This window comes from Cladophialophora carrionii, assembly GCF_000365165.1.
Source record: "Cladophialophora carrionii CBS 160.54 unplaced genomic scaffold supercont1.3, whole genome shotgun sequence".
In the NCBI taxonomy this organism is placed as follows: Eukaryota; Fungi; Ascomycota; class Eurotiomycetes; order Chaetothyriales; family Herpotrichiellaceae; genus Cladophialophora; species Cladophialophora carrionii.
The window spans coordinates 3,018,741-3,030,857 of record NW_008481828.1 but is presented as its reverse complement, the minus strand read 5'-3'; the positions used below and the strand labels follow the sequence as shown (position 1 = coordinate 3,030,857).

The 12,117-nt window shown below is 56.2% G+C and overlaps 4 protein-coding genes across 4 annotated transcripts; 3 read left to right on the top strand and 1 right to left on the bottom strand.

The window, feature by feature from the left end:
- Positions 1–1,166: 1,166 nt before the first annotated feature.
- On the bottom strand, positions 1,167–2,575 carry G647_04506 (uncharacterized protein; the record flags this gene model as incomplete). The annotated part of the gene is made up of 2 exons (XM_008728848.1): positions 1,167–2,332; positions 2,392–2,575. 2 exons carry the CDS (start codon positions 2,573–2,575, stop codon positions 1,167–1,169), a joined length of 1,350 nt encoding a protein of 449 aa, XP_008727070.1.
- A 1,892-nt stretch (positions 2,576–4,467) lies between these two features.
- G647_04505 (uncharacterized protein) lies at positions 4,468–6,825 on the top strand (the record flags this gene model as incomplete). The annotated part of the gene is made up of 3 exons (XM_008728847.1): positions 4,468–5,350; positions 5,492–6,379; positions 6,425–6,825. The coding sequence occupies 3 exons, from the start codon at positions 4,468–4,470 to the stop codon at positions 6,823–6,825; spliced, it is 2,172 nt and encodes a 723-aa protein (XP_008727069.1).
- A 441-nt stretch (positions 6,826–7,266) lies between these two features.
- G647_04504 (uncharacterized protein) lies at positions 7,267–8,447 on the top strand (the record flags this gene model as incomplete). Its single annotated transcript, XM_008728846.1, has 3 exons — positions 7,267–7,926; positions 7,976–8,151; positions 8,213–8,447. 3 exons carry the CDS (start codon positions 7,267–7,269, stop codon positions 8,445–8,447), a joined length of 1,071 nt encoding a protein of 356 aa, XP_008727068.1.
- A 1,071-nt stretch (positions 8,448–9,518) lies between these two features.
- G647_04503 (uncharacterized protein) lies at positions 9,519–11,593 on the top strand (the record flags this gene model as incomplete). Its single annotated transcript, XM_008728845.1, has 4 exons — positions 9,519–9,591; positions 9,723–9,799; positions 9,935–10,257; positions 10,372–11,593. 4 exons carry the CDS (start codon positions 9,519–9,521, stop codon positions 11,591–11,593), a joined length of 1,695 nt encoding a protein of 564 aa, XP_008727067.1.
- Positions 11,594–12,117: the final 524 nt, after the last annotated feature.

The window sequence follows — 12,117 nt, the reverse complement described above, 5'->3', positions numbered from 1 at the left end:
GTAGTAGTAGTAGTAGTAGTAGTAGTAGTAGTAGTAGTAGTAGTAGTAGTAGTAGTAGTAGTAGTCCGCAGTTTAGAGCTAGAGCCAGGTACGAGTATATCGGTATATCCTATCCTGTACTCCGGACCGTGGTAGCACAAGTACGGAGTACTTCATTAGGCTAGGGTTCTAACGTACTACTATGTACCTTGGTGCGGAGTATATAGTTATCCATGCATACATTTATAGTGTATACTGGAGCTGGGGCCGTGGGATCTCGACGCTTAATCGACCCGCCCGTAACTCTACTTATTGAGTAGTGAGTAGTGAGTAGTGAGTACACACACACACACACACACACACACCGCGTTCGTCTCCATGCGTATCTGCACCTGCACCTGCATCTTCATGTCCATGTCCATGTCCTCATTGGGTGCCTAGACATACAGCGGCATACCACGAAGAGGAAGGTGGTGGAGCAACGTTTTGCCGGGCGATCCTTCGGGTAAGGCTAGTCCAGACAGGTTGATTAATTAGCGCCTCACCTGTCGGGGCCTGTGCGTGGGAGGGGGCACGAGTGAGGTGGGGTGGGGAGCCGGTCGAGAGTCGACAGTCGAGACCTAAGCTGCTCTTAACGTCTTGGTCGACCTCGTTAGGCGTACGGAGGGGCACATGGTAGGGAGGTATTTGCTCGTCTCCTGGATTTCGGATTGGGATCCTTTGAAGAGAGTCTCCGTTGGATCTCTTCTCGTGCGACGCCATGACCGAATCAAGGCAATCTTGGACGTCCAAGGTGCCGAAGCGCTCTCGATTGCGCCGGATAGATAAGACTCGGGTACGAGTACGAGGATCCGGGATGTATCCGAGGATGGACGGAGGATGTCGCCGGCCGTGTCGAGACCGGTGTCTGGGCAAGCAAGAGGTGCTTGTTGAAAGCCACAATCCCGTAGCTCTTGAGATGGGGGCAAGCCGCAGAGGGCATTCCGTTCTCAATTGGGACTTCGGAATCGATACTCTTGGCCGTGCTTGGCTTTTGAGGGGCGCTTGGCCGGTTTGCTGGCTGGCCGGCTGGGCTGTCTGAATCGAACATTCAGGCCGAAGCTCGACATCCACAGGCGCACGCATCAGCTATGTATGAGGTTGGAGTGGTGGACCTCTCGGTCCTTCCCTTCCCTTGTAAACGCGTCTCATCGAAAGTACGGCGGCGGTGGTGTCCTCGTTATAGCGCGCTGGGGTCGTGTCTGCAGCGGCGTTTGCCGCTCTGGCTGGCCAAGTCCCAACGGACCAAGCATCTCAAGGAGGGCATCTTCCTCATCCGTCTCCGAATCATCGAGGAGTGCTTCACCGGCGAGTGCATCATCTGCTTTGGAACCGTAGGCTGAAACCGTCAATGGCAGGCTGACGTTGACGCTGTAGTTGGGCGCGCCCTGCACGCCGCGAAACTGCAGAGACAACTGCAGCGTGTATGTCCTTGCGAGATACATCCAGTCGAGTGACGGCTGGCAGACAGCGTCCGGGACAGACAGATCGAGCTGCGATGTTGCGATGAAAGGAGTCGTGGGACTGTGTTTGACAGAGTTGACCTCGCCGTTGCCGTATTGCGGCAACGGACGGAACAGTATGGTTGATTTCTGCGTCGACGCCATCGAGGTCTTGCGCACAACCTCACTGGGTAACAATCTTTTGGAGCCTTTGCAACCGGTCTGGGCCGAGAAGCGTGTGGTCACCAGCCACTTCACTTCCGCGGCGCATGTCATGGATTGGCGGGAATGCACAGGAAAAGCGTCCGATGCATTCATGGCCACAGCAAGAGGCAGCGTAATGCGTCGCTTCCCCGTAGCAGGGTCTCGCTCCACTACCATCCCTGAGTCAGACAGAGTGAGTGACAGGTCGGGACATTTCTGGAGCCGACATCGGGTGAAAATGTCAGGTTTGGCGCGGATGGTCAAAGGGGTGGCTCTCGTCAGCGACGCTCGTAGCCGCGGATAAAGCGATCGGATCTGAACGTGTCGATGCAGAAACCCGACCTGCTCCCCAGCGCGACGAAAGTGGGCCTCAATCCAGTAGGAAACCTCGCATTCACCTGGGATGACGCAGTTTTGATTCAGAGGATGATTCTGGTTCAAGTTGACGGCGCCCTTGAATGTCCCGGACAGGGGGATCGGACGATATGTGCCGTCGCTGGCCGATGTACTGGTGGGCAATTCGAAATAGAAGTCCACGTGCCGACCGCGTTGACTGTCATCTGGACTGGTGGGACATGTCGGCTTGAACTGCGAAGGTGTCTTTATATCGGTCAAGGTGATCACGTCTTCGAGGACCCTTCTATACCCGATGCTGGACGTGATGATCCCTGTCGGTGGGGTGTGTAAGTTCTCCTCTCCATAAGAGACCAGTGGCGTCTTCACATACCTCTCAGGCACAGCTGCACGGTGTCAAACGCATGACGAATGATCGAATCGTCGAGAACACTGAGTCGCCCATTGATACGGAACGGTGCGCGATAAGGACCAGAAGAATCGCCGTTGCCGCTGACTAAAGGGGTGGTAGCCTTGTCGGCGACGGTCTCTATCACTTGAAGACGGGCGTAGATCATACTTGTCCCCATGGCGGTGTACGAACTTCTTCCAGCAGGCAAACTTACTCCACAATGGAGGGAGGATCGTGGAGTTAACCAGAGTATATATGGACTCTGTGTACTCCGTACATTTGAAGGGGAAAGACGGCTGCCAGCATCAAGCAGTGGGTGGGTCCGCTGCAGTATCATTGTTTGACTTCCATCCTTGGTATTCGAGCTAACGGGTCGAGACTCGGGCTTGGTACTCGAGGGTTGTGTGGGCTTATCGCAGAGCCAAACCGGGCAGTGAGCTGGCTTCCGAAGCCCCACGTGCCACGCACCTGGGTCATCCCGTCCAGGGCCCAAGTGTGCGACAGACTGCGCCGAAAAGAGTTTAACGAGATAAAGAGCAAGATCCTTGACATAGATGTTGGAGGTCGCGTCCGGGATAAGCGAGGGCTGATGGGCCGGAGTAATCCGCCTTGTTCTGGACAGGAGTTCTTTCTAATTACCAGGGTCCAGAGTATGTGTGATTGGTATCCTCCGTGAGAAGATCTACTGCAGCGTTGGCGAGCCTCGCATGGCGACCTGATATTGCGACCCTGAGCCTGCAGTCAGCATAAGCGGCTCTGACCACTTGCTAGATTAGTCGCCTGGAGCAATCTGAGGTGCACTTTGCAGGCCATCATTGTCAGTGACCGGGGCAGATCAGCGCCTCGCGATACCATCAGCTAGCCACGGACTGGTGCTACCCGGCCATTATCGTAAACTGATGCTAAGTGAACGACCTCGGAACGCGCAGTTCAGGAGTCAGTGCACACCGATTCAGCCAGCGTCTGATGCGCTAAGTTCCCCTGCTGGGCCGCCAGTTGAGCCCGCGGGATGCAGTGGTGAACTCGTTGGTCGCGCCTACAAGAACAGAAGGGGTTGGCAAAAGTCGGGGTGGCAGAAGCGGCTCCTCGCCTGGCACAAGCTCGACTGGTCCGTTCAGGAAAGGCGGTGCAGTGTCTCGGTGCCTGGGGAGGGAGCCACTGCTCCTTCTCGGTTAGCCTCTTGACAATAGCAGGAGTCCGTCTTCATCCCCCGTTGACATCCTCCAGTCTGCTGTACACAGTACGAGCTAGGAAATCAAGTCCCACGGACTAGTTCGCATTGTGTCCAGCCAGATATTCTTCCACCAAACACCTCGGCCAACTTGCGACGAGCCAAGTCGAGGAATTTCCTAGCGCTGGGGCGTCGGAAAGTCTACGTGCCCCCCTTCTCCAAGAGTCTTGGGCCGTGGGGTCGCTCCTTGGTCTTGATGAGTCGGGTATGGAGTAATATGGGTAAGAAGCGTGATCTCCAGTTTGCACGAGGCTGGTCTCCCCAACAGAAAGATACTGTGAGGCTGTAGTGAGTGTCGAGATGCGGGTCACTGCGGCGCTTGGCAACAAGATGGCTCGGTGTTTGACAAGATCAAGGCAATCGAGGCATCAATCATTCATTCACTCACTTGTGCCTTGATTAGTCGCGACCAAATGCACCGCCGCATGATATGCTCCACCGCACCGCTATGGCGAGCTACTCACGCCCTCATAGCACTTTCACCTCTCGCCGGGATTCTTCCGACTAGACACAACGTGACCATTGTGCATGTTTTAGTCAGCGCTGAGTTTCGTCAGCAATGACCTGGAAATCCAGGTTGAAAAGCTCAACCCTCGACTGTGTCCTGCTGATTCCCTGGAGTCTCACTCGGACGTTAGGCTTCAGACTTCCCCCGCCTCCGATCCATCCGCAACAGGCAAGGCCTGCGCCAGTGAGATTCAGTGGGCAGAGTCAATCATCATTCACTCACCTCTCACCGGTTTGTCGAGCGGAAAACACCACGATTTGTCAACTTCAATGATTCTGCATCTCGGCCGCTGGGCTGCTGAGCTCATATGACGCCCAGCATGGCAGGGGAAGAGGCGCATCCTCAGCTACTCGAGCCGCGACGGGCGTGCCAGGAGTGCAACCGCAAGAAAACCAAATGTGACATGCGTCGCCCGGTCTGCGGGCTCTGCTTACGGACCGGCAACTCTTGCACGTTTCCTTCGAAAAGGAAGAAGCCGACTCAGCGCAAGCCGCAACTCAAGGCCCAATCGCGGAAAATCAGCGACAGCATCTCGAGACTGGTGCAGGTGCTCGAAGCGGCCTCTCGAGCTGGAGAGAGCTCGGACGGCCAGGACGGCCGACGCGAGATCCCCCAGACGCTGCTGCGGGATTCTCTCAAAGGCCTTCTTGCCGAGATCAAGGAGACTGATCAGCAAAGTGCAGATAATCGCGACCAAGCAACGGATCAGCAAAACCAGAGCGCCGCGTCAGATGCAGATGACGCCGAAGACGAAAGTCATGAAGCAAACGAGCAAGAATACCAGCAGGTGCCACCCCGGAGCTCGACCGAGCCGAGTACGAAACTACCGACGCCGACGATGACCAGTGCTTCTGAAAGCACGATAACTTGCTCGGTCGCCATTGATTTGCTCAACCTATTCTTCGATAAAGTGCAGCCATGGGTGCCAATCCTCCATAGACCCCATTTCCAAGCCAAGTACGAAAGCCAGTTACTGGTCGATGGGGATGTCATGCAGGGCTTGCCGGTGGATGAATCGCTTCTGTTCTACAGCATGTTTGCCATGTCCGCCAGATTTTCTACCCACCCACGATTTGCCGGCGTGCCGCCGAACAAACGAGGATATGAATTTGCCCATCGAGCAAGAGAGTTCTACTCTCAAGCTCGATCACTGCGGAATCCGTCCTTGACCTACTTGCAAGGCTGCATCCTGCTCGCAAACTGTAAGTCCCTCCATTCCTCCAACTTATGTGTTGCGAAGGCCATGTACGCGCCTGGTAGACCCCGTTCCTCTCCTTTCTCCTTCTCTACACCTTGGTTTTTCCAGATTATGCTACCACAGGACTAGCTTTAACGTCTCCTAGACTTCTACACGTCGGGCCCCACCCACCAGGGCTGGATTCTTATTGGTGTCTGCGTGAGGCTAGCATATGACCTGGGTCTCTCGGAAGTGGACGACGAGGACTGGAGCCCGCCTGCGCCGATTGGGCATGTTGAAAAGGAAGAAATGAGGCGTGCCTGGTGGGCCGTATGGGAGCTCGATACCTTTGCCTCGACGGTCTCCCGGAATCCATATTCCATTGATCGAAAGAGAATGGCGGTTGCATTGCCCATCTCCGATGAGGCGTGGTTTGCTGGAGTGGATGTCCCGTCCGCGCAACTTAACATGCTTCCCGGTCAATCATGGAGGTCGCTCCAGGACTGCAACAACCAAGACGAAAGGGCATGGTTCCTCGTCGCCAACCACTTCATGGCCACCGTTCACGACCGTTTGCAGCAGAAGCAAGATATATCCCCAGACGAGAAGTTGACCTTGGAGAACGAAATATGCTGTTTCAAGCTGGCGCTTCCCGCCTCGTTGCGTCTCGACGCGGAGACACTGACATTCACGCCCGCGACGTTTGCCCGCTGCAATTGGGTTATCGGGGCACACCTCATGTTGATGGCCGCAACATTCATGGTCTCTGGGATTTCAACTGCTGAGCCCGATGACCGCAGTGTGTCGAGTGTCGGAGCAGGGCTATCGTCGCCACTCCGGCAACGTGCAATTGACTTGTCAAGGATTATCAGCCTCTGGGACTCGAGGTATATAGCCGTCGCGCATCCCTTCTTCACCTGCATGATGCTCCCGCCATATTATGTCGACGGCGATATTTTGAAGACCCAACCCCTCATTGCCTCGAGCCACGATCTAGGCAAGCTTGTTCTGGCACATTTCAGTGAGAGGTGGAAGCTGGGATCAGTTGTCTCAGGTATGACCATCTAAGTGAGCTAAGATTATGCTAACGATATCTTAGAACTAGCTAGGATGGTCGAGAGAGGAGGCACCTTGAATGCCGAAGAGAGGCAACTAGCAAAACGATACGCGGTCTTCTTCCGCATGCCACGTCTGAGTGGCAATACTCCGCCTGACCTCAATAAGCGGGATAGAAACGGCTCGATTCTCAGCGACCGCGCATCGTACTCAGGTCCACCCGAAGTTCCCCAGCAACAGCCACCACCACTGCAGGAGGACTACTCGGCATCGGTCAACGTGTCTACTCATCCGGATGTCACGGAGTACGATGCCTCGATGTTTGACCCTCAGAACTTCCCACAACTTCCGCAGGAATTCTACGATGGCAGCAATGAGATTGGTTTTGGATTTTCGGATTTCTTCGGTGGCTACAAAGGTGACTTGGGCTATATGCCTACCTGAGCCAGGTTGGACGACTTACCTCAACTTCGAAAAGCCTTTTAAGCGGCATGACAAAAGCCTGACTGGTATGTGCACATGTGCATATGAGCATGCTCCTGACGAGTCACGGCCTGGTACTCGACATGCAGCCCATGAATGTCCGTGTCACGTGGTCGGCCTTCGTGTGACACCGTCTTTGACCGTTCCGGGACCTGTGGGATCCTGTAGGATCCAGGCTCGGCATCCCGCTGCGAAATCAACAGCGGAACCGAAAGGGAGTCCCCGGGCTCCTCAAACCGTGTCGAGCTGATCTTATATGGCTGTCCTGGTCAAAATTCCGTGCCCAGAGCTTCGCATTACCCCAGTGAAGGTAAACCTCAACCTTATAACGAGCGGCCAGAACCACGTCCTCGAGCCTTGTACGCCGACAAGTCCTCTTAAATACTTCACCAGTACCAAAACATGGCGATAAAGCAGGTTCGGGTTGTTCGGCTTGCGCATGTGGTGTACCAGCATCCGGACTTGGAACGGGCATTGTCCTTTCTCTTTGATTTCGGCTTTGTGGAAGCGCATCGTACGCCTGAACGAGTCTACCTCCGCGGATATGGTACTCAACCATACATATATGTTGCGGAGAAATCGCCAGATGCGAAGCGACACTTCAAAGGGGCATACTGGGTCGTTGATACCCTAGCAGATTTGGAAGCAGCGGCGGCTCATCCGACTGCCTCCGCGGTGCAAGATAGCGAGGCCCCAGGCGGTGGAAAGGTCGTCACTCTCGAGGATCCTAACGGCTTTCCTGTCGGCTTCATCTTTGGCCAGAAGCTCAGAGAGAGCGACGGGCCGGCACCACCTTTGGAGAAGACCGATCCCATCCCAAACCTCGCACTTGAGAAGCCCAGAAAAGGGACGTTTCGACGCTTCAAGACTGGGCCATCGGCCATCCACAAGCTCGGCCATTATGGGTTCATTGTCCCCGCCAGCAAATTCGAGAGCACGCTCTCCTTCTACAAGAGTCTAATCAACATCAAACCCACGGACGCGGTGTACAATCCCGCCACTGGAAAAGACGAGACATGTTTCTGTCACATCGATCTCGGACAGCAGTATACAGATCACCACGTAAGTCAGATGCCGGTCTGCGGGGCCCGCTGAGTAATACAATGCACAGAGCTTCTTCGTGGCTGCCGGCCCCGAAGGACGACCACCATTCATCCATCACTCGAGCTACGAAGTGAATGATTTCGACACGCAGACGCTCGGCCACGACTGGCTCCGATCTAAAGGATGGACCAACTGCTGGGGCATTGGCCGACACGTCCTCGGAAGTCAGATCTTTGACTACTGGTAAGTTCGCCGCTTCAGCCATGTCGTCCGGACATTTTGCTGAGATCTGTCTGCTTGCTAGGTTCGACGGCTCCGGGAATATCGTGGAGCATTATTCCGACAGTGACCAGGTCAACGAGGACACCCCGTTTGGCAGAGAGCCCGCCGCACCAGACTCTCTACATATCTGGGGTCCCAATATCCCTCTAGCCTTCATGTCTGGGAAGATCGAGGATGCAGGCAAAGAGCTGCCCGTGCCGCCAGATGCGCTGGAGGCAACGCCGGCCCAGTATGATTTGCCGGCGGTGGCTGCTTGAGTCAGACGTCGCGGCGCTGGTCGCAGGGGATCAAACTTGAACACAGTCGTTAGCACGTATTCCTACGATACTTTCAACATGTAGATGTATCTGTCAATGGCATCGAGTTCTTCTCCCGCTTCCGCTCCTACAGTAACCTCTTTCCATTTGCTACTCTGACATCCTGTAAGGCCTCCATATGCAAGGGGCGTACGACGATGTCGAGCATGTCAGCAATACCTCGTACAAGGACATTTCTCCCCACGTGTCCCTTTCGCGGAGACAGTCTAGCGGCCAGGCACGGCCTTTCAGGACACCGCCCTGACGAGGTCAAACACAGAAGTGGGACCACCGGGGGTAGCGCTCACATGGTATCATAATCATCATCACCGAACCCTTTCACCGCACCGAGAGTACACGGGGTCATCGGCCGATAGATGCATACACGAGATACTAGCGGAGTAGCGGTATACCAAGTTGCGGAGCTGCGACCGTTAGCTAGGTGGCTTGCTTGGTGATCTAGCCTCAATTCCGCCTGATGTGCTCATTACTGTACTTCAAAGCGAAGCTGACCACGGAGTACGAACTGTGGATCACCACAATGGTACTCGTACCGCTTAGTGGAGCGCCTCGCTCTTTAAACTCCCCCGGCATGTCGTACTGTGTGGTGTCGTATAGAGGTGGAGGGGGTGCCTTATCACACGTACATCAATTAAAATGCTTCGCTCCGACCATCTGCCTTTGCGCTCGACACATCGTACGACGATCGTTCTTGCAGTCGCAACGCCGTGGTCTGTGAACTCTGAAGTCTCCTTGGTTCCAACATGGTGAGTGAAATTCAGAGTCAAGTGGCTTTGGTCTGTCCAGGCGAGACAAATCCACACATCCATCACCCACTCTCTCACGATCGACTCAGTCGACTGACCCTACTGACACTTCGGGCCTCAGGTTCAGACCATCCACCACCACGAAACGCCCGTGCTGATCGTTGGGGCCGGTCCTGCCGGGCTGATCGCTGCCCTCCAACTGGCCGAGCATGGCACGCGATGCATGCTCGTCGAACGCAACCTCGACACGACGAAATGGCCCAAAATGGACATTACCAACTGTCGGAGCATGGAGCTGCTCAAGCGGTTGAAGATTGATCACGGGCTGCGGGAAGTAGGTACGTAACGCCAGTGCGTGAAGGTCTGTGCCGCGTACGGGAGGCCTTGAAGATCGGTGACACGACGACCGCACTGAGATTATCGCCCAGAGGAGAGAAGGGCTCATTGTGCATTTCTCGACGACCCCTAGGTGTCCCGCAGCATTATTCGTTCAATGTCAATTTCAGTACGGGCCTGTCGGAGGGAGGAGAGCTCATGATGAAATGGGTACGTCGAGTTGCGGTTTGCCGAGCAGAGCAGGCCAGAGCAGAACAGGGCGTGTGCAATGTACAATGCACGGTTGTGTCCTGCTTGCGTGGTCTCGCCCGCTCATTTTATATAACCACCTGCTGACTCCATCAGGACCTTCCCTCTCCCGACTGGTGGCGCACGCATATCAAAGCAACCAACGACGGGTCGATGCCGAGGGAGCCGTACCAGCGGTGTTCGCAGGCGATTTTCGAGGCGTGGCTCAAACCGCGGATCCAGAACGAACCGCTCATCGACTCGTACTTTGGGATGAAGTTCGAATCGCTCGCCGAGACGGCCGACAGCGTGGAGTGCGAACTCACCGACACTGTGACCGGGGAGACACACCGCGTCAAAGCCCAGTATGTGGTCGGATGTGACGGGGGAGGCAGCCGCGTGCGCAGGGCCATCGGGGTGGATCTGATCGGGGGTCCTGTGTGAGTCCGCCCTCGTACCGTCCCGACGTTTGTGCTACAAGTACGGCGACCGGGGGGAAAGATCACTGTATTGGGATCGTCTTTGCTAACAAAAGTCCTCTTGCTCGCTCACAGCCCGGCCAAACTCTACCTCGTGCATTTCAAGTCGCGCGACCTGTCGGCACTGCACCGCCAAGGCCAGTTCTGGCACATCTTCTTCACGAGCGGGCACGTCATCATTTCGCAGGACGAGGTCGACACGTGGACGGCGCACACGCCGCTGCCGCTGGACTTTGACACGTCGACGCTCGATCCCCGGGAGGCCGTGTACCGCGTGCTCGGCGGGTCGGGCCCCCCCTGCCACATCGCCATCGACGAGGTCCTCGTGACCAGCAGTTGGAGGCCCAACATCTGCATCGCGGAGCGGTACATCTCGGACGGGGGCCGGGTGTTTCTCTCGGGCGACGCCGCGCACCAGAACATCCCGACGGGCGGGTACGGCATGAACACGGCGGTCGGGGACAGCTTCGACATCGGGTGGAAGCTGGCCGCCGTGCTGGCGGGTCATGGGGGCGCCTCGCTGCTGCGGTCGTACGAGACCGAGCGACGGCCCGTCGCGGCACGGAACATCGAACGCTCCGGCGTGCACTGGGAGGTGCATTCAGTCTACAAAGACCTGGTAGCCCAGACGGGCGACGCCGTCAGGTCCAAGACCGCCCGCGGGGACGACGTCCGCGGACAGATCACGCGCCACTTGCAAGAGCACGACGGCGAGAACCAGGACCACGGCATCGAGCTCGGGTACCGCTACACGGGCTCGGGCGTCGTCGTGCCGGACCACGAACACGACCGCACACAGGAACCGCCCTGGAATTATAAGTCGTATATCCCCTCGACGTGGCCCGGGGCGCGGGCGCCGCACGTGTTCCTCAAGGACGGCGAAACCAGCGTCTTCGACCTCTTCGGGCAGGGGCCCCAATATACGCTCGTCGACTTCACGCCCGGGGCGGAGTATATCGCCGCGTTTGAGCCGCACGCCACGAAGTTGGCGATTCCGTTCAAGGGGGTCCATCTCCCCGACGAGCCGCACGTGAGGTCCATCTGGGAGCGGGACGCCGTGCTGGTCAGACCGGACGACCACGTCGCGTGGAGGGCGTCGTGTGGCAGCGGTGGTGGTGCACAGAGCGTGGATGTCAACAAAGTCCTCCTGACCGTCGTGGGCAAGACGGAGGTCACTACCGCGAACAACGGCGCGGGTGCTGAGATCGCGAGTGTCAAGGAAAAGGGGGGCTTCAGGGGGACGATTGGCAATGTCGATCAGGAGAATGTGCAGCATTTGGCTGCTTTTCAGCGGTAGGAGATCGAGAAGTCCTCTTCTCTGGAGCGCCATACCTCGTACTCCTCCCTACAGTATACTTACAGTATAGTGTATAGGGTTCACTGTTACTGCGGAATCCGTAGCGAATATGGATTTACTTCTGAGGTGAAATCTATAGTGTACATGGATACACTGCTACTGCTACTGCGAGGCGAGGCGAATGACGTTTTCGAGGCGTCTCTACGCAGGCTGTTCTCGTCCGCCCGTCTGTCTGATGGCAGAAAGGCAAACCGGCATCAGTAGCGTGCGCAGAACATCGGGTCCTTCCTCGACAAGTACGGCGCGTTGGACCTCCGGCTCGCTGGACGAGAGGATTCCATGAATGGAGAAAGGGTGGGTGTAAGGTCATTGAATGAAAGTCAGTCTCAATGATATGGAGAGCATACGTGCATAGCCCATCAAGGACATCAGCAGTTACTAAACAGCGAACATATCTTGTCCGACCCGACCTTCGACATGTAGATTGCTTGGACTCGTCGCATACAGACGGTGCAACGAGATTG